Raw genomic sequence first — 21,039 nt, forward strand, 5'->3', positions numbered from 1 at the left:
TCAGTGTGAGTGAGGAAGTGTGTTTGTGCTTTAGCCCCCCCCGCTCCACCTTTAGAAACAGAGCAGTGTAGCTTGGACTTCCCAGGAGGGAAAGAGGAGCTCTGTGCAACCACAGGCGGGTGCCTAAAATGCACGGGTGGAGAAAGCGTCCAGCCTTGCCCCTGCTTTCTGAGGACGGCACGAAGCCACTCAGGGGCAGCGTGGGCAGCATGTGCCGCCTGTAGCCAGGGCCAGGGCGTGCACCCATGCTGCCAGTGGTGCTGGTGAGCTGCCAGCGTGCGGGCCCTGTACTCAGGGCACCTGTCAGGACCTTGGCAGCACCCTTTGTCCCCAGGAGCAGCCCCGCCCCGGTCCCTGTAAGCAGGGCTGGGGAGGCTCCTTTAGTCAGGTGACAGGAACGAGGGCTCCCGGGCCCTTGCCAGGGGGCAGCTTGCAGAAGGGTGTGCCACAGGGCACAGTGCCGTCTTTGGCACTGCTTCACCTCTTAGAGTCCAGACCACAAACACAACTGAGCTCCAACAGATAGAGTATAAAAATATATTGCACTGTCCAGGGAGCAGCAACCATGATTAGATCCTAAATGTAGTCTGTGACGCTCAGTCAATAACTACTGGTTGGTCACGTGCACCTTCCTGAAGCTTCGGCTTCTTTGCTTTTAAGTTAGGACTACAGCTGGGCCGTTTATGTTCCTGTGATTTCTTCAGCCCTGAATCTTGGACAGTCTTTGATCCAGCCTGGGCATTTTCTCTGCTTCCTTCTGAATTTGAAGATTGAGATGGTTTCACCTGAAAGATTTAACGAGAGTTCAATTAAAATTGTAGCATTGCTTTCCTGTTTTTTTCATGTTCCCACACAAAAGAGAAGATATTCATGAGGTTATGATATTTAAGAGGTACATGCATACATGTATACACACATACATGCACATATACATGTGCTCCATCAAATTCCAAACATTTCTGGATGTGGAATCTTGAAATTCTGTGGTAGGAGACTGGCAAGTGCCTACAATTAGAATATTGTTGATATTCTTACATTTCACTGACCATAAAAGCTAAGATCAATTTTCAATGCCTTTAGAAATGAAATAACAATGTCAAAGTATTGCCAGGAACTTATTGAAATGAAAAGGGTGTGTTAGGTTAAGCATAGAGACTATACTGGGGTTTTTTCTGCATTTTTGCTTCTGACATTGTTTGGAAAGCGTATTGTTTGCACTAGTAACTGAAATGCAATTTGAGGAGGATAGAATGACTGCATTACTACAAAACAGGTTTTAAGCAGATACCAAATGATTAAATTAAGCTCTAATGGAGAAGATACCTATGTGGCAAATCAGAACAGATGTAAATACCTTGGAACCACTTTTGCTGTTTGTTATCCCCTCGATGGTGATGACATGTCCCTCGTTTTTCAGCAGCCGGGCTTTGGGTCCCACCTTCAGGTAGGATATTGTGGCAAAGGCTGTGAAGCTGAAATCCTCCCTGCATGGATGAAAACACTGTTACAGGGGAAGGCTGGAGATGGAAGCCAGAATATGCAGGGGGAAAAAATCACAGAATCATTAAGGTGAGAAAAGACCTCCAAAATCAAGTCCAACCAGCAACCCAGCACTGTCACTAAACCATGTCCTCAGGTGCCACATCCACATGTGTGAACAGACCCAGGAATGGTGACTCCACCATTGCCCTTCTCAACAGCCCTTTCCATAAGGACAGAGACACATTAACCCTTCTGATGGATGTTCCAGAGAGCAGCCTCATTCTGCTTTATCTATTCAAGTAGACAATCAGGTGACTTAGAGCTACTCCAATACACTCAACAATTACTTTATATAATTCAGTTTGTGGACCTTGACACACACAAAACCACTCAGATGCACACTTGGCAATCTCTTAAAACACATGGAAGAAAATGAGATTTAGCAAAAAAGAAGTAAGTCATCAGCTCATCCCACTAATAATATTAAAAAAGCTGTACAGAGAGATGCAAAGAAAAATTAAGTCAAAATAAAGGAATTAGATATTTGTAGGTATTCTTAAACTTAGAAATTATATGAGAAGACACAACACATAGCACATGGACTTCTTACAGAGGCAGCACTGGTATTAGTTCCACTATGCTTTCTTAAAATTTCTGAGTACCACCTCCCACATTAGCCAGTCTTTCCTGACTTAGACATCGTGTGCACAACCCCATTTGCTCTCCTTATCCATGGAATGTGAAGGAGAGCTGTATGAACTGCAGACTTCTCCAAAATTAATCCTGCTGCAGATTTAAACATTCTACTTGAATGTTTAAGACCCTCAGCTTTTTAAAATTGCACGAGATGCACCATTTCAGCTGTTTCTCTGACTTTAGAAATGGAAATATAGCAATGGGTGAAGGGTTTTTAAGAATAAATTTTATGCATCTGAAATGAAAACAAGAGTACAGAATGTATCCAATAATGTTATACAGAAGTAACAAGAGAGCAAGGAAAATGACTACTAAATGTTAAAAAACCAAAACAAAGAAAACAAAATAGTTATCTCACATACTTCAGATACTGCTGCAGCAGAAAATGAGCAATAATTCTCTCCAGCTCCTCTCGAGGGTGCTTGGGTGGAGTAACTTCAGGCACCCTGAATTTGGATACACCTTTCCCAGACCAGGCATCGATTAATTTCAGTGGGGTGAGTTTCTCATTCATGCTGTCAGCTTGCTCAAGGATCTTTATTAGATCCCTGCAGTATCCTGTTACATCCAGCTTCTCACATGCTGCAAGTAAAAGTAAAGGAACATTTAAACAGAAATGTAGTTATACATATTGTTATATGTAGCTATAAATACATATCTTTGTGCTACATAATAGCAAAGCTTTTTTTTTGTTTTGCTTTTAAACTAACTTGGCCACAGCAGGCCACCAAAAACTGATATTCATAACAAACTCTGCACCTTGAAAACAGTCAGTAATACAAGCACAGGTCACAAAATTTGTTCAGAGTTTTTCTACACGAGGTATTTCTTTAAATCACCTTTTCCCATGTTCCCTGTCCTTTACCTACCATTCTCTCTGCAGCAGTTATCACACATTCTGTTGCAGTTGGCAGAATCCCACACCTCATCAAAGTGGTGAGCTATGAGCACCCGGCGACACCTGAGGAGCAGAGAGCAGAGGGGGGCTATGGATCCCAGGTGGGTTTGTCACACCTGCCTTATACAGCATGAAATGGCAAAAAAGGTCCTAGGGACAGCTCAGATCTCAGAACAAGCACAAAGAATTATCAGAGGAAAAATCAGAGAACAAATGCAGCAACACCAGTATTCCCTATCAGCTGTGCCAATACTGGTGTAGGCAGTTTGGTTGAAGCACAAGAGTACAATCTGCAGTTTCAAGAGAATGAAAAATGGTAAGAATATGAACTCATGGTTACACTGAGGCCACAAAAGGCTTTACTGGGTTGCACCAGTTTTGGTCCCAGATACACATTTTCCATGAATATTCCAAATATCACAGTGAAGCAGGTGAAGCAACAAACACACCTGGATTCCTATGTGGCCATTAAACACTGTAGCTCATAGCCAAAACCACAGAACTCCAGTATTTCCTCTGACTGGGATCTGAAATCCAAACAGTGTTTGTTGACAGATACTTCACCTCAACACAACCACTTCCAGAATTGTATCCTGAAGCTGGCAAGCTTGCTCCTGTTTTTGTGGGTGGTTTTGTTTGGTGATGGGTTCATTTTGGTTTTCAGGTTTTTTCTTTAGTTTTTTTTTTTTTTTTTTTTTTTTTTCCAAACGCCCCCTAAAACCCCCCCAAAAAATTAGCCCATTTAAAAACTAAGCAACCAAGCCAGCACAGTAACTTACTTGCTCATATTTTGGCAATAAGAGACCATATCATACAGCTTCTCTTGGCCAACATTTTCCATCACCACCATTGAGCTGATTCTGAATATATCTCCAAACCCATAATACAAAATGCAGTCAGCTTTTTGGTCATCTCTACCTGCAATGCATTAAAATGAACAGATAATTACAATTTCAATCAATTGCCCCTCAAGTTCTTTGATAAACTCTTCTCCAGATAGAGTCATATCTGTCTTTAAAAAAGTAATGAGATTAACAAGATCAAATAACACCAAAACACTGCAAAACATTTTTGGGGGTGGAGTTTGGCCATAACAGGTATTTAATGCTGCCAAACATTGATCAATCCTTAAAATTCCCTGCTCCAGACTCGTTCTTGTATTTCTGAAATTCATACAATGATTAAACATCATCTAGAGGCAATCTGAGCAAATCACACATCCCAGGTGCTGTACAAAATAAAAAAAAATTAAAATTGTATATCAAATCTGTGTCATGTTATCCTGGTAAGCCAAGATTTGATAGAAAATCAGGTATTTAAAAAGATGCTAGATAGCCAGTTATTCTTTGTTACACTGCAGTAGAGGCCTGGTCATGAATTCAGTTTATATTTAAAGCCTCTTTACAGAGGCAATTTCATTACACCCTTTGAAAACTGTCCCAAAGCCAAGAAACTTTGCACAACTGCCTGGAAAACTGAAGGACAGTTTTGCTGGTGTCATGGATGTCAATGGCAACTTGGCAAAAGCCACCTCCTGCAGTACCTGCACGTCCACTCTCTTGGTAATAGTTTTCCATGGACTTGCTCATAGAGTGATGGATTACAAACCTCACATCAGGTTTATCAATTCCCATGCCAAAAGCAACAGTTGCCACTACCACCTGTGAAAAAGAAAATGATTGAGAAATCATCAAGCTACCAAATCACAATTTGTTTAAATAAGACGTAAGTCCATGTAAAGTATTTACTTAACCTGGATTTGATTTGTTGCCCATCCTTTATGAACTTTGGTTTTATATTTAGGATCCATGTTTGCATGGTAAGTCCCTGCCTTGATTCCCAGTTTCTGCAAACTCATAGTAACTTGCTCAGAATCCTTCTGAGAAAAGCAGTAAACAATTCCTGCACAAAAGTGAAAGAGGCCTCATCGTAATGCCTTAAAAAGGCCAAACAATTCCCAGTAGTTAAAAACAATTGTGAAAGTTTTATTAGCTTATGAAATAATTAAAAAGCATTATACAGTCTTTGTGCATATTTAGTCCATAGTATTGGTATTTATGAATGAAAATTCACTTATCAGCTTGGACCTGAAGGCGAAAGAGAAAATGCAGGTGCCAATCCATAGAACCATGGAAGCATACTGTAAATACTCAAGGAGGACAATGTTTATTAAAGCTTTTTAAAGGGGCTATGCCTTATGATATCTATGGCATCTCACCTGAGGTTTCAGTTAAATCTGCCTTTTGTCATTAGTCAGGCTGGGCTAAGTCAGGGATCACACACAAAGCCAGATGATTTTGAATCATCTTAGCACAGTTTGTGCTCAGGGAGCTGCTCCTCCCAGCCACAGAGCTCCAACCAGAGACACGGACAGACTGCTGCTCCAGAACCTGGGTTCTGCTGCCTTAGCAAGATGTCTCTCCTCTTTATTTCCACTACAGAGTTTACTGACTGCACAAGTTCAACTTTTACAGTTCTGCTTTTATCTGCAATTCACCCCATAACACCCATTCTAGGCTCTGAGTAACAGATGACTCTTCTGATCAAATATGAAAAAACATGGTAAAGATAGCAAGTATCCTGACACATGGCAGAAAACAATGTGTGATTTAATAACAGAGATCAGCTCTTCTGAGCCTTGCATTTACAATCTTAAACCTTCCTATCATTACCTATGTAACCTTTGTTCTATAGACATCAACATTCCAGTTCAATACTTCGGAAGATACGAGTAAACTGTAAAGACATTTAAACACTAATGAATGAAGAGAGAAATTATTCAAGGTATGGATCTTACTAAATTTCATTTATTCTAATTCTGCCTTCATCATACATTAAACATCCAGAATTTCTCTACATGCTTCAAGATCATTTGAAAACATCCCAACATCCTTGCAATGATGAAGGTTAAGAAGATAATGTGTCTTTTGAGACATTTTTTACCTGACAGTCCTTTGTATCTTCCATTAATGGTCTTAACTATGTCCTCTATGAAATCTTCATTATTTGAAGGTTTATGCCGAACCTCAAAAATACATTAAGCACATGTCAGATTTCAAGCAGGCAAACAGTCTGCCAACTTTATTTTACTTTCCCCAGTATAATAAACACAACTATTCCAACCTACTAAAAATAATTACCGTATTCTTTTTATGAACAGTCAGATTACAACTCAAAAGTCCATTGAAAAATAAACCCCAAGACAAAGCTGCAAGCTTTCCCCGCCAAGAACAATAAACAAACCCGTGGACAAAGTGAAAATACAGAACAACAGAATAATTCATAAGAACTTTTTTCCAACAGGTTGAAGCAGTCTGAGCCTGCTGCCTGCCCCTCTCCCTGCAGGAGACAGCACAAACCAGGTAGCAAGACCTACCTCATAGTAAAGGTTGGGCCTGTTGAAGGAAGCAGTAAAGGTAATGCACTTCTGAACGTGCAAAATGCTCTGAGCATCCTTTAAAACATGATTGGTAGCTGTTGCTGTCAATCCAATCAAGGGAGTATTGGGAAACTGTCTTTTCAGGATACCAAGAGACTTGTAGTCTAAGCAAGAAAAGAAAAAGGGAAGAGAAAAAGATTTCTCATGCCACAAATGCAAACTTAAAAAAGGCATTCTTGTAGACAGTATTTAATGGGGTAATACTGAAATAAATGTTATTATTGCTAATCTACTACAGAACTAATTTATACATCTAAAGGAAGTAACAAGCAAGTTGCACTTAGCAAAAGAAATGTCTTCTAATTGAGTTTTAAAGACTCTATCACAGAATCATTTGGGTTGGAAGACACCTTAAAGACAATCTTGTTCCAACCCCCTGCCATAAGAGGGGAGATCTTCCACTATCCCAGGTTGCTCAGAGCCCCATCCAACCTGGCCTTGGACACCTCCAGGGATGAGGCATCCACAACTTCTCTGGGCAGCCTGTGCCAGTGCCTCACCACCCTCACAGTTCTTCCTAATACCCAGTCTAATCCTACCCTCAATTTCAAGCCCTTCCCCCTTGGCCTCTCACTCCAAGCTCTTGTAAAAATTCCCTCTCCAGTTTCCTTTGAGGCTCCCTCCAGGTACTGAAAGGCTGCAATTATCAGCCACAATTCAGACGGCAAAAATGAATGGAAGTAGAAATTCTTCAAAAGTTAGAAAAATATGTGTGGCATTGTATTAACCAACATTCAGGTTATTTTGAAGGTTTGTTTTTACAAAGATCTTTTGAGTAAACAGAGCTTTTCTAATAAACAAGCAATGCAGAATTTGGATACATATACCAGAGTGTAATAAGAAAAAATTTAAAGGTTCAGTACTGACAATCACCTGCTGCCTTTGAACAGAAGTGCAGCCAGAGGTACACATCCAAATTCCACACTGCCTGTTGAACCAGCCTGGCTCTTGGCTCAGGCACCACTTCTTAGCAAAACTGCTAAGAGTGACTTTACAGTTAATATTGCTTCAAATCAGGTTTTCTTTCATAGACAAAGAAACAGCAAGTGACAATATTGTACAGTCTCCAAGAGAGGAAAAAGACTGAAGCACACTTTCTTTCCCTGTAAGCAAAGGGAATTTGCTTCCACTTACTTTAGAGATGATTAAAATATATCTCATGAATTTACAAAATGCTGTATCTCTTTCATCAGAAGGGCCAGGGAGTGGTGTGCAGAATGACACTTTCATATAGCAGATTAAAGTAACTGTAATCCATATTAAAGATGCCATAAGAAAGCTTTGATTTTATAAAGCCCCAATTAAAAAAAGCAGAATAAGTAATTTTTCAGAATACTGACAGCAAAATCTATGTTGAAATCATCATTTGCATGACCTTAGCTCCTGCATGATTTGTGAATTAAAGTCCTTGAGCTAACACAGGTATGTGTCACACATTAAGAATTCACTTGACACAGGAAGGAAGCAGCTGGCCTTATTTCAGCTCATGACTGCCTGCCTGCTGCCTGAGCAGCCCTGCAGAGGGATTTCTGAGCAGCATACCAGGCCTGAAGTCGTGGCCCCACTGACTGCAGCAGTGCACCTCATCCACGGCGATGCGAGCCAGGCACCCAGCCTGGTAAGCCTTCTCCAGCTTGGACATGAACATTTTGCTCTTTGCAATCTTCTCTGGGGTCACATAAATGAGCTTCAGCTGGGAATTCTTCTTCAGCATTTCTGTGTGCACCCACTTCACGTGTTCCTGTTCAAAAAAAACCAGACAGCAGGGAGTGACAAACTGGGACAACACACTGGAGTGCTTAGTGCTAAGGCTCTTAGGAGGTGATGAGCAACTCATAAGGTGTAATTAACAGGGACTGATAAAGTGTTCCACAGCACTGACTGCTATAAGCCTATGTAGAAGATTACTGTATATGAAATGGTTGTTTTAGTACTTAGAAAATCTGTGCTGGAACTTTGAAGAAGCAAAGTGTTGAATATGTCTTTGCTCCATTGGGTGGTATCAATATTTCTCCAATAAACTGTGATGTAACAAACTTCCCTGTCATACTAAAAGTGTAAAATAATTCCTTGCACACCAGAGCAGTTTTTATTACTGAGTTTTCAGAGCCCTCTGCATCAAAGTAGGCTTCAAGTCTGGCACATTGGATCAAGCCAGACACTTATCAAATCCAGTGTCATGTGCAAGTTAATGATCACAGCCTCCTGCTAGTCAGGAAATTAACTGTAAAAAGCAACTGTCTAGTAAGAGACTGGGAAATGAGTTGCTTCTGGGCCTCTGGATCAAACAGCTCACCCCCCTATAGTAAGAGATAAATAATTATATGTAAAAGCCTGCACTGCTCAACATGGTAAAAGAAGACAAAAATCACCTACTCCAAGTCTAGAAACTGAGTAAAAATCTACAACCCACATCAGCCAAAGGCACTTCACACCCTCTAAACAGCCCCAAGAAATCTATTTATTCCACACATTGTGTTGGTTCCCATGTGTTGTTGTCACTAAAACATGAACACAAGATACTTAAGCACCTTTCCCACATCACAGCACACTCCTGGCCAGATACTGTTGCTAGAACAGCATGAGCTGATAAATCTGCCTCATCCATTCAATATTCACAAGTAACTACACAGAGGGGAGACACCAGCACATTCACCACAAAACACAAGAACTTATACACACCTTGCTGCTTGAGGCATTTAACAAAGCTGCAGAGATACCAAGCTGTTCCAAAACCATCAGCTGATCTTCCATGAGAGATATCAAAGGACATATCACCAGTGTGAAACCTGTAACAATCAACCATTGTGCAGTTCAGATGTCACAAATATCTCCTCTAATTCTTTACACTGATGCATCAGTCCTGCTCTGAAGAAACTGCCAAATGTAAGCTCAAGCTTCATACACAGCAGGGGATTCCCCTCCTAGACAGCTGACAAGTGAGTGCCAGATCACATGGGGTAATTCTTATTAAATGCCCACAACACACACCTCCTCTTAGGATCTAGACCACAAACACAACTTATCTCTAACGGATAAGAGTATGAAAATATACAAAAGAAAAGCTAGATATTGTGGCATGAGGTGCTGATTTGCCACAGAACTGAGCAGTGATAGGGAGTGGTAAATTTGGCCTTTGTGAATAAGTCAACTTCCAATGCAACTGAAAGAGTTATTAAAAATAAACCAACCAAACAAGACCCACACCAAATAATGTTCGTTCTCCAAATAACTACAAAAGGGAGAAAATGAATCTATTTCTTTATATTATGTCCTTTTTTTTTCCTTACATACCATCAGAACAGACAGCTGGTAACTGGTAACAAAGGCTCTTCCCACCACCTGTGGGCATGACAAGAAATATATCCTTCCCTGCCATTGCAGCATTTACTGTTTCAAGCTGCAGTGATCTAAACTTCTGGAGTTTAAATTGGCTCTGCAATGCAGTTTTTATCTTCTCATACCATGGAAAATCTGTTAAGGGAAAAAAAAAAACAACTCAACAAACACATTCCATAAGCAAATTAAAATATTCAATATCTAAATCATCCCTTCTTCTTATAACTGAATCTAGCAGTGACACAATTTTAGATCTGGGAAAGTGTTTAAGGATTCATAATGGCAGAAAAAGTTCCACACAACCTGAGTCTGGATACACCATATTCTAGGGTGGACCTTTAAAAACTCAAATTATAAACACAATTCACCTCCACGCCAAAGCTCTCATTGCACATGAATGTGAACTAATGTGAAAAACTGAAAACAGATGAACTTCAGAGTGCTAATGAGCATGTTAACTCATTAGTCCAAAATAACTAGAAATTAGAAACCCACCCTGAAAATAAATAAAACCAAACACTGAGCCCTACAGTAGTTACTCACATGCTTCCCTCATACAAACGCAGCAATTACAAACAGCATAAAGAAGGAGGGATATATTTTTTCCAAATATTCCATCAATAATAAGGATTTATTTAAGAAAATAAAGAGGGAGAAAAGTTGTTTAATCTTCCCCAAAATCACCACCCCAACACGCTTATAATAGGTTTTTCTTTTCTCCAATAAAGACCTAAAGACTGCATTTTTAAAAGATGTAATACTGTAAAAACTTAAATTATGCTTCCTGATAGATAATTTTAGTACTACTAAAACTAAAATGCAGAAGAACTGTGAGAGCTCCAGGTTACACCATGTGCAAAGCAAGAATTAATTCTGGGACTTGAGGTGACATTGCAGAGAAATTTACAAAAAATTTACAAAAAGCCAAGTTAAAATCCAAGGCTCTTGAAGCCTTGAAGCCTTGGCTCTTGAAGCCAAGAAAAGTCTCCCACTGGCCTCCATGAGCTTTAAACTGGGAACAAATTTGCTGCTCTTGTTTAATACACACACAGCATCTGACTGCAAAGACAATAATTTTCAAAGCACAGGAGGTGAGAATCAGGCATTGAGCAACACAAACCAAATGATTTGTTCAATAGCATAATTTGCAATGATAAAGTATCAATATTCTCACTATTCTTACATAGGCATAATACCTCTCAAATACAGATAAATATGGATTCAACTACAAAATTAATTTCATTTTTTACAATCCAAAACAAGCTTATATGTACAATAGATATAAGCATTTACAAATTGAAAATTAAATTAAAAAGGAGAAAAAAAGAAATCAAAATATCTGAGTCATATGTGGCAAGGCATAACATGGCCAAGAAGCAACAACCATTCAGGACTTCAGCTAATGCCTAACTTGGAACACAGCAGCCCTCACACCACCATGAGGCACTTGCCACTTGCACTAATTCTACAATAATAATGTATTCTAGGTTATTTTTGGCAGTCAGCACCTATCTAATTTGCATTAATTTGGTAAGACAGTGAGGCTACATAACCCATCACAAACACTACCAATGTCCTACCCACTCAAGCAAGAGGAAACACAAAACCAGTAAAAACCAACTCTAAGTCCAAATTTGTCATTATCAAACCCTGACAAATTCCAAAGCAATTTGTTTTAGAACAGAAACAAGGAGAAGTATAGCAGTATAAACATTTAGTATACAAGTATTGCAATAAAAATTTACTCTGGCATTCTAAGAGCAAATCAGATCAAATTGTGACTTCATAACAAGCAAAGAATTAAAGCAGTTATAACGGGCCACTCTGAGAGAACTGATAATTCTGCCCAGAACAACTCAATTAGAGTTTAGGAATGTCCAGTGAGACAAGTACAAATATTACCCCATTTCCCTGGCATGTCAGTCAGCTGATTAAAATTAAATAGGACAACATCATTATCCAAACAAAATTCTGTATGAGTGCATTTTACCCTACTGGATTAGTTCACCTTTCTGTTAAAATATTAGACTTTGACTCTGCAAACCTTTTTTGTTCCATTCCTCAGCTGAGGTTTCAGTGTCTTTACTTCCACCTGCCTCCACATCTCCTGAGGACTGTTTTATCAGATTCTTTACTCTCATCTTTTTCTGAAGAAGCTCCTGCTGCTTATCCACAAGTTCCTGGATCTGCATCTCCACTGCTTGCAGCTCATTCTCAATGGACACCAGCACCTCCTCCAGCACTGCAGGGAGAGACAAGGGGAAGGCACAATAGAGACCACAGCCATGTGCTGATGCAGCTTTTAATTGTGTTATTTGTACTCCAGCCAGTGATCAAGCTGTTAAGAAAGGCTTTATTTACACGTGAGAAGCAACATTAACCCGAGCAAGTTAAACTCCTCTGGAGTTGTAAACAGGGCCATTAGCAACAAGCCCTGTTCATGCACCAAGATCTGTCTCCTCCACAGAACAAAAGGATGTGCTGGGCAGCAGGGTTTGGGTAGAGGGAAAACGTTTTATCCATCCTTCAGATGTGAAAGAAGTGAAGCAAATGCTCCCCAAAAGCTTGAGTCACACAAGTGACTCTCTGGCAGGAATTGCCTCTTTCCATCCCAACATGCATGTGTGTGAATTGCAGATTGTGTTCTAGAATCCAGTCCCTGGAGTCTAAAGGAATAATCAACACACACACCTGCATGCCAAGCATGTACTCCAGAGCCAGGCCAGAAAAGCATCAGAAGGAATTACTTCCTCCCCCACACCCAGAAAACCCAAGAGATTTTGGCCCATCCAGAGCAGACATGGTAATATGGTTATGGAAACAAAAATGTGTGATATGGAAAAAATATCTTCATTTCAAATAGCACAAAATGGTGACAAGTGTCTTCCTAAATGCCCACTGCTACTCAGCAGAAAACAGTTAAGAGTATCTTAAAATATGAAGCACATTTTTAAAATATTGAAAACCAAGTAATTCCCTTGACAAACTTGATTTTCATCCTACAATAGCTTGGGTTGGAAGGGACCTTAAAGCTCATCTCATGCCAACTCCCCTGCCACTGGAGCAGGTTGCTCAGAGGCCCATCCAACCATGCCTTGAACTTCCAGGGATGGGGCATTTTGGTTTAGTTTCACCTAAGACATAAAAAGCTATCCAGTAAAAGAATTTTTTCTTCAAATCTTACGTATAGTAGCACAGATCCCACAAGCTGTTTCATGCATACATTAAATTAATGTAAATAACATCAGGTGGTTGTGTCTTGTTAGCTAAGAGACAGCAAAATGAACATATGGAATATAAATCATGGATTACCTGCAACAGCTGTCATCTTTGGAGATTCAAGAATGTTATCTTTAGGAGACCTTATTTAACCAAGCAACTGTCACTAAAAAGAAAATGAAATAAATACATTTTAAAATATATATTATAAGTAAACCTTCTCAACTTAGAACAAATTTTCTGCAGGAGATTCTTCATTACCAGAGCTGTTGATGTAACAGTTTAAGCACTGGTTAATTGAATTTGCTCACTAGATGACAACTGCTTTTTCTCTCCTGCAATATGGATAAACACAAACTCACAACTAATTCCCAAGGCCACAGCTCACCAGGCTTCTAAATGAATCCAAGTGAAGTTCAACCAAGTCATGCATTCCCTGCAAGAGGAATGCTCTAAGGCAGACCACTCACTCACCAAGTGCTCATGGCCATTTTTGATCTCCTCAAAGCTTATTTTACAGAAAAGTCTGGACACATTATATTGTGCCCCTTAGAAAGGCAGCCACCATAACACCTACAGGATCTGTTAGGAGGAAGTGAAAATGCTGTTTGGTTTAGAGAAGGGGATCAATTTTGAATAATCATCAGTGAAATGAACATGGAATTGAATTTATTGGTCATTATTTGAACAACAGTTTTTGTCACATTGCACCTTAATAATACCAAACTCAAGAAATTGATATTTTCTGTTACTGCATCCTGAACTATTTCTTATATGGATGGAAGCAAAGTCCAACGAAAAATGAAAGGGAATAAATTCAACATTACAATAAATACTGGGGGGAAAAAATTCCTCACTACCAGCTAATTCCACCACGACAAGGATCTTCCCACTCCTATAAATGGAAGGAGAAATACATATTAATAACGATGTGTGAACAAAACACTTCCGCATCACCCAGGGCCGGACCCAGACACCTCTTAATCATCTCCAGGGGGGCGACTCCACCACCTCCTGGGCAACCTGCTCCAGTGTGGGAATATTCACAGGCGTACAGTGTGAACATTATACAAATACATACAGTGAGCGTATACAGTGCAATATTCCCTGCATCCCTCACCCTCACGCCAGCAGCGGGCACGGCGCTTGCCAGGCCTGAAGCACCTGTTCGGTGGGGCTGCGGGACCGGGCAGGACAGCCGGATGGACGGCAGGAAGGGAAGGCCCCGCTCGGCAGTGCAGGACGGGGCAGGATGGATGGAGGAAGGAAGGGAGTGAGGCCGCCAAGGCGAGCAGGAGCAGCGCCTCGCAGCCGTGTCCTCCCGTGCGTTGGGCTCAGCCGTGGCTCGGGTCGGCCGCTCCCACAGCTGTCCCAAAGGCTAGTGCCGACCGCGCCCCCGCATCCCTTACCTTTTTTCCCTTATCTTCTATCCCTCATCCCCCTCGGCTCCCGCCCCGTGGCCCCGCTCCCACCTGCGCCGCGCGCGCCGGCCCGCCCCTTCCGCCGCCCGCCCTCAGCCACTAGCGCCGCCGCTCCGCCAATCAGCGCCAGCCGCGGGCCGTGGGCGGGGCGGTGCGCCCGCGCGGCCGCGCAAGCCGGCTGCTGATTGACGGCCGACGCGACCAATGGGCGGGCGGCTGTCATGCTGCGGGGTGCGTGCTTCCGGAAGACATGGCCGGTGCCGGTTCCGGTGCCGGTGCCTTTCCCGCCTGCTCCCCGCTCCCCGCCAGGCGGGAATTGCCCGCAGGGATGCGGGAGGCTCCCCCAGCCCGGGGAGCCCCGGTGTGCCCGGCCCTTGGCGGCCCGGAGCTGCCGCTTGCCCGGTGAGAGCGGCTGGCGCTGACTTAGAGAGATAAACCCCCGCAGGGCACGGCCGTGGAAACAAATTTTCGCGTGTGTACGGTAGTTCCGTACTCTGTCCTACACACCCCTAGTCCCCCTTTTTAAAATATAATGTTAATAATTTTTTGGCTGTCCCTGGAGAAAACACGAGCCAAGCGCAGCCCCAGGGCAGCAGTGCTGCAGTATGAGGGTGTTTATCTGTGTACAAGTACGTCTCCAGAGGCTCAGAGCTGATAAGGTTATTTTGAAGCAGTTTATGGAACGCTTTGTAAAGAGAGTGAGTTACTCATAACTGCAGAGCGCTGGCTCTCCGTGCCCTGGCCCAGAGCTCAGGGATTCGGGATCTCTGCAGGAATTATTCTAAAGGACTGTGCTGCAGCCTGGGATTTATGTGCTGCTGGGATTTATGTGCTCCTTTTTCTTCGTCCTGCTCAGTTTTTATAAGCTCCATGTTTTAGAGCTGTGCACCTCATCCAGCTCTGCGAGCCCAAGCTCTAAAAATAAATTAATCTGTTTCTCGGTCTCAAGGATTTTGATGGTTTTAAAGTAACAGTAACTGGAGGTAACTTTGCAGCTGTAGAATGAAATGACATGAGTAGTAGTTTGATGACTGTTTTGGCTGTTAGGGCTGCAGAGCAGCACACCTTGCTGAGCAAGGCACATTGAAAATGGGACTTCTTCCCTTTGGCTTGGGGCTTTATAAGTCTTGCATTGCTTAATAGCAGCCTGAACATGATCAGTTTATTAATTAGGATATAAAATATCCAGGAGAAATCAGCATTTCCTCTGTGCAAATGAAACCTGTAAGCAATTACGCACTGCTGCGCAGTAAAAAAAACGTGTATCCACCAAGTGGGTGTGTCCAGAGATCCCGTGTTCACAGTCTGATCCACCAGATGGCCTTTGGAATATTGTGACAATAGTCCTCTACACTGTGGCTGCGGTTCTTGAAGGTATATTTATGTGTGATTGAAATAAATGTTGTGTCTCCAAATTCTCTTCAGTCCTTATCCTTCTGTTATCCTCAAGTAGTGTTTCTACAAAACCAAAGTCATGTATTCAGCCATGCTGCTTGTCACCTGTAGTTTTATTGTGTTCAAGTCTGATGATGAGACTCATCATGGTTTCTGTTTCTCTACAAGCTGGCTGCAGAATTCCCATCAGAAGACATTTTTCTAGTCACAGCTTCCCCAGTTATAAAAGCTGTAACTAATTTCAAGCAGGTAAGAGAGACTTCATTCTTCTTGCAGTAAGAAATGTTCAAAGTTTATTTGTGTAGGTAATTCAGAACCCAGTGGTGAAGATGTTCATGACTTTGAGCTTGTTTTCATATTAGTGTGATTGCAGTGGTGTTAGTAAGACTGACAGGCTATTTTACAATGATCAGTAACTGTGAATATATTCACACCATTCAGGCAAAGGTTAAACCAGGTCCTTACAGGACTGAAGTGTGTTCAGAGTTACTGAAGCTTTATTTCACTGCTTTATTAGTGACTGACCTCTTAGAAGCACTGGAATGGTATAGTCTTGTTCATGTTAGAATTTGGGGCAGAAACAGCAAAAAAAGGGATAGCCTTCTGGGGAATTGCTTTGAGCTTTGTCTGCTCCAGCAGCTGCTGATTGAGTGACATCTTTCTTGCTGGTTTGAAAAAGAAAATCAAATGCATGCATGAATTCAGATTTGTGGCTAATAGGGTGAGAACCTGAATCTGAGAGCTCTCTGGGAGATCGCTGGAGTAACACCCAACTACAGAATGCTTTCTGAAAATGCTGAGTGTCCAGCAAAGACATCTGCACACTTGCCTCAGCTATTTCAGTATTGCAAAATGCTGTGTAAAATATACTCTTAAAAACCCTGATAAGGAACTTTAATACATTCAACTTAATCACCTTTTAATCCGTAACAGCATCCAACCCCATGGCTACAAATGTCTTGAACTGCCTCAAGGGATTGTGTATTAAAAAGGAAGAAGCTTTGCTGATATATTTATATATTGGCATCATTTTTATTTGTTATCAGTCTCAAAATGCCACCACATAAAGAACATGTTTGAAAAGAGAGACATGCTTGAACTCGATCACATCACTATGAACAGGACTGATTAATTATTTGATATGGCTGAATATTCAGCCATAGAAATGACACAATGGAAATCAAAATAGCAATAATTTGTAGGATTGTCTCATATGTAAGTGGCAAAAAGAAAATTTTTAACCAGGTTGGAGGAACTGAGAGGTAGTCTCTAGTTTTTGTGTAAATATTTTTGCAGTGGGTGCCCACAGCTGGCACTCTTGATTCTGGTCCTTCACCTTCCTCCTTCTGGTCCTTCACCTTCCCCAGCTGTTTGCTGCTGTTTTATTTAAGCTTTCCTAAGGAGATACTGAAATGGAGCTAGGCTTGGAACAGGAGCTGATTACAATTTCAGCTTGGTTTCAGTTTTTGGCAGCTGAACCTGAAGACTTCTGGAAACCTTGAAAAATATATATGCAAGGGAGGCTACTAAAGCCATTAGTCAATTGGGAAACATCCCCTTTTCCCAGCCACACAGAGTGGAGTAATGAATAACATGGACAAAACTACCATGATGTCAATTGTTGTCACTGCCACAGCTGAAGCTGATGATGAGACAATAACTCAAATTTATGATCTGAACTCTTGCTCCTCTCCATTTCCCATAAGTAGATGTATTAAAGTCTTGTTAGAGGACATGGAATTTAAAACAGGAGCGACATGTGTCCATGAAATCAACTGAAGCACATTGAAGGAACTTCATTTTTTATTAAAATTTAATTGGAAAGATAAGATGCCAGCAAAATTACTGGGAAAATGTAATTTTCTTTCTTCCAGAAATATTATTAAATACTTACAGCATAACAGTCCACGTGGTAGATTCCTAAAGGATAATTTCCTTTGCTGCTCTATAGCACCTTCCATTCCAAGTACTGCATGTTTCTTTCATTTACTTTCCTTTTATACCATAAAACTCCCCTGTCACTCACTATATTTTGTTAGGATACAAAACAGCCCACTCAGCAATTGTTTTGCATTCACACCTTGCATTTCAAAGGAGGAAAAAAAAGCTGCAGTACAAAGTGCAGCTGAGGACAGGCAATATAATCTGTCTTACTTGTGTTTCGCTCTATGGAAAATAACTGGCACTATTAATGAGGTCAGCTGCACTTCATCCTAAGCAAAGATGGCAGAGCTTGAGTGCTTTTAAGGGAGAGAGAAATGAAATTGGATAGATTTAAAATGTGAACACAGGTAAAGGTTAAAGAAATTTTTTTCCCTCTAGTTTTGAAAAATGTTTAGCCTGGAAGATACAATAGACACATGATTTTCTATCTCAGGGAGTGTCACCCTTAAGGTTTACATATCCCAGGATCATAAAGGTATAATTGTATGTAAGAATATTTCAGTTCTGACAGCAAAACTGAGGAGATTGGTGCCATCCCTATGTACTTTATATCTAAATTATCTCCCCTTTATCTAAAGCAAACTCTTACACACTTTTCTTTCATTTTCTCCTGAGTAGTTACAAAGAAATCATATATTAGATTGATCTAAAGGAGTAATAGTGACATTTTTATAGACAAGTTCCTGCTGACTATTACTTGTTTCCTGAAACCACTGACCTGTGCAGGTGAAAATACAAAGTGTACAAATGATGTAAGTTGATGGGGGCATAGAGGACATTGATTATTGATGGGGGGATGTAGGACACTGACTGTTGCCACCTGTGATTCCATAACTCTCAGAACCTCTGGAGAGCCTGAATTAGGGCCTAAGTGACAGACCCAGATCCTCCTGGTAGAGAGACCAGAATTGCTCTGTTCTCCTTCCCCATATAATTCTCCTGTAATTCTTTATGGGAAATCTTCTTCTCGTAGAATTCTGTGTTATATCCATGAGCAAAGAGTGCTCTGTAACTTCCTTCTTTACAATTGGAGCACCTTCCATCCATCTTGCTCTGAGTTGCAGCATTCGGCATTATTTAAAATTATACCAATCTAGTTTTGTGATCCTTGGAAGGGCCAGCTGCTCTTTATCATACAGAGAGGAACAGCAATTCAAATGGTTATTCTATCACTGATCCGTAGCTTAGTTTTAGAGGTGTCTCGTTCACCTCATCAGTTCACTTGCTCCTAATTAATTTGCTCAAACCATCAGCAAATTACATCCCTTACTAATAATCTCATAAGTGAGATTTATGGCCAGTATTGCTATTACAATCATGGAGGTAAAAGTGAAATCTGTCTTCTGTGGATAGTTAGCTCACCGAATCCATTTTACCAGCAGCTTTTATTTTTTCCCAGTATTTTTTCCCTCACATTTTATAAAATTAATTCAGTATTGACAATGAAAATCATATTGCAGTAACCAGTAGAGTCTCCACAATTAAAAATTAAATACTACATTAAAATATATACAAATAATGGATTTAATTAGGAAAGGAAAAGAGGCTTGAAACAGAGGCTGGATTTGAAATAATGTATTCTTATATCAGCCTCAGGACATCTGCTCAACGTGGAAGGCCCAGTGTGACCATGTTCACAGGGGTCTGAGGATGAGGGAAGAGACAAGGATCTGACTCCATGTTTAAGAAAGCTTGGTGCCATGAGGATCTCGCTGTGAGGCTGGTGGGTGGTGTTTCCCTTTGGGAGCTGGAGCTCCTGAGGCCTGATTGTCAACGTTTGCAGAAGCCATGGGACTGTGAGGCAAGAGCGAGCCGCAGGAGCGGCCTCTTCGAGCTCTGGAGTGGAATGGCGAGGCAAGAGCGAGCTTCGGCATTGGCGGCTTCGAGCTCAGGAGTGGAGCAGCAAAGTAAGAGCTGCAGCTTGGAGCTGAAGTGTGAGGCTTTTGGGCAGCCAAAAGGATCTGTGGGTGGCTGGTTGGGGATGTCCCTGAGGGGCTGTTGGGTGGCGGTTCCCTGCAGGCACCAGGTCTGGAGCTTCTCAGGCCTGAGTGTGTTGTCATCCATTGGCAGAAGCCGTGGGACGATGAGGCAAGAGCGGCAGCGTCTTCGAGCTCACGAGTGGAACGGCGAGGCAAGAGCGAGCTCGGAGCTAAAGAGGGACATGAGGGGCCCTCTGGGCAAAGGGCTCTTCCCGGCCAGGGCACCTTCAGGGTGCTGCAGCTGGCTTTGCGCGGGGTGACCTCCCTGTGTGCAGGGCTGGTCTTTGCTGTGCTTGGCCTTTTGCCCTTATGCTCCTTTGGCTGCCCGGAGAGAGGGGCAACCCCGTAAAGGAGGGTGTGAGCCCCTGTCTTTGCAGCGCAGGGGGAAATGGAGCTCTCCTGGCCCCCAGCCCAGCTACCCTGTAAGCAGGGCAGGGCTTTTCCCCAGCCCCTGCTATCCGTTCCCTTAGCCGGCTGCTGTCGATCCTTAGTGAGTGATCATGCTCCCAGCCAACTATCTTGTATTTTCACACTGTGTTTATATTTCCTGGAAGTCTGTAATCATCTTCTTATCTTTCCCCTAACATCTTCCTAATGCCAAGCTGCTGTTTTCTTGCTTATCACCTCCCAGTCACACTATCCTTGCACAACATTCCGTCTGCTGCCTTGCTGTTACAAAATTTGATATTTGAGAACGTTTGGAGGAGCCTGCAACTCCTACATTATTAAGTGAATCTCCCTCCAACTTCAGAAACATTGGCTAAGATTTCTGGCCTAGGTTCAGCTCCTCTCAGAGGTTTTAAGCAGTGTACTGAAATGAGACTTGTGAAAAAAAAATAAAGCAATGAAGAAGAAAGACCTGGTTCCAGTCTCTTTTTAAAAGTCATTGTTTAAATGTATCAGATATTTACTGGAACAGAGATGGGGATTTTGGGGCAGGTTTTACATGTAATTCCAGATACGAAATTGTGCTGTATTCTGTTACTTGTGTGGATTCCAACAGTGACACTTATACTTCATTGAAATTGAACTTTGTGGGATACAGCACAGTACAGAAGGTGAGGAGAAGGCAGAGCCAATGTACTACACACACCAATCTCAAGTGAGCCTCCTTGCTCTTGCACTATAATACATCATTCTGAAAAGGACTGCATGCATATATGAACATGCTTCAGTGTTTCACTGGCATTATTTTAGAATCTGTTGTCTTTCTAATATTGGGCAAGA

At 41.7% G+C, this 21,039-nt stretch overlaps 1 protein-coding gene and 1 long non-coding RNA gene across 5 annotated transcripts; one reads left to right on the plus strand and one right to left on the minus strand.

The window, feature by feature from the left end:
* Positions 1–523: 523 nt before the first annotated feature.
* RECQL (RecQ like helicase) lies at positions 524–14,605 on the minus strand. 4 transcript variants are annotated; one of them, XM_064702018.1, is made up of 15 exons: positions 14,483–14,605; positions 13,167–13,239; positions 11,899–12,096; positions 9,810–9,989; positions 9,198–9,304; positions 8,058–8,256; positions 6,453–6,619; positions 6,020–6,101; positions 4,830–4,978; positions 4,620–4,737; positions 3,856–3,994; positions 3,048–3,139; positions 2,541–2,760; positions 1,355–1,484; positions 524–785 (listed from the first exon to the last, which is right to left on the minus strand). In XM_064702018.1, exons 2-15 carry the CDS (start codon positions 13,180–13,182, stop codon positions 597–599), a joined length of 1,986 nt encoding a protein of 661 aa, XP_064558088.1. In that variant the 5' UTR covers positions 13,183–13,239; positions 14,483–14,605; the 3' UTR covers positions 524–596. The 4 variants fall into 4 exon arrangements, with proteins under 4 accessions (XP_064558088.1, XP_064558087.1, XP_064558089.1 ...); XM_064702017.1 differs by having other exon boundaries at positions 14,194–14,503; XM_064702019.1 differs by lacking the exon at positions 14,483–14,605 and adding an exon at positions 14,238–14,468.
* Positions 14,606–15,733: 1,128 nt separating this feature from the next.
* On the plus strand, positions 15,734–20,663 carry LOC135457141 (uncharacterized). Its single transcript, XR_010442669.1, has 4 exons — positions 15,734–15,868; positions 16,058–16,138; positions 19,617–19,740; positions 19,904–20,663. It is a non-coding gene; the product is annotated as an uncharacterized LOC135457141 (long non-coding RNA).
* Positions 20,664–21,039: the final 376 nt, after the last annotated feature.

Source organism: Zonotrichia leucophrys, chromosome 1A (genome assembly GCF_028769735.1).
Source record: "Zonotrichia leucophrys gambelii isolate GWCS_2022_RI chromosome 1A, RI_Zleu_2.0, whole genome shotgun sequence".
In the NCBI taxonomy this organism is placed as follows: domain Eukaryota; kingdom Metazoa; phylum Chordata; class Aves; order Passeriformes; family Passerellidae; genus Zonotrichia; species Zonotrichia leucophrys.

Excerpts from the sequence above, each read along its gene's own strand:
- RECQL (XM_064702018.1), bottom strand. Across the intron at positions 9,305-9,809 it reads ACCAGCTGTCTGTTCTGATG|GTTTCACACTGGTGATATGT; the intron begins GTATGTAAGGAA and ends TGATTGTTACAG. Across the intron at positions 6,102-6,452 it reads GGCCCAACCTTTACTATGAG|GTTCGGCATAAACCTTCAAA; the intron begins GTAGGTCTTGCT and ends TGTATTTTTGAG.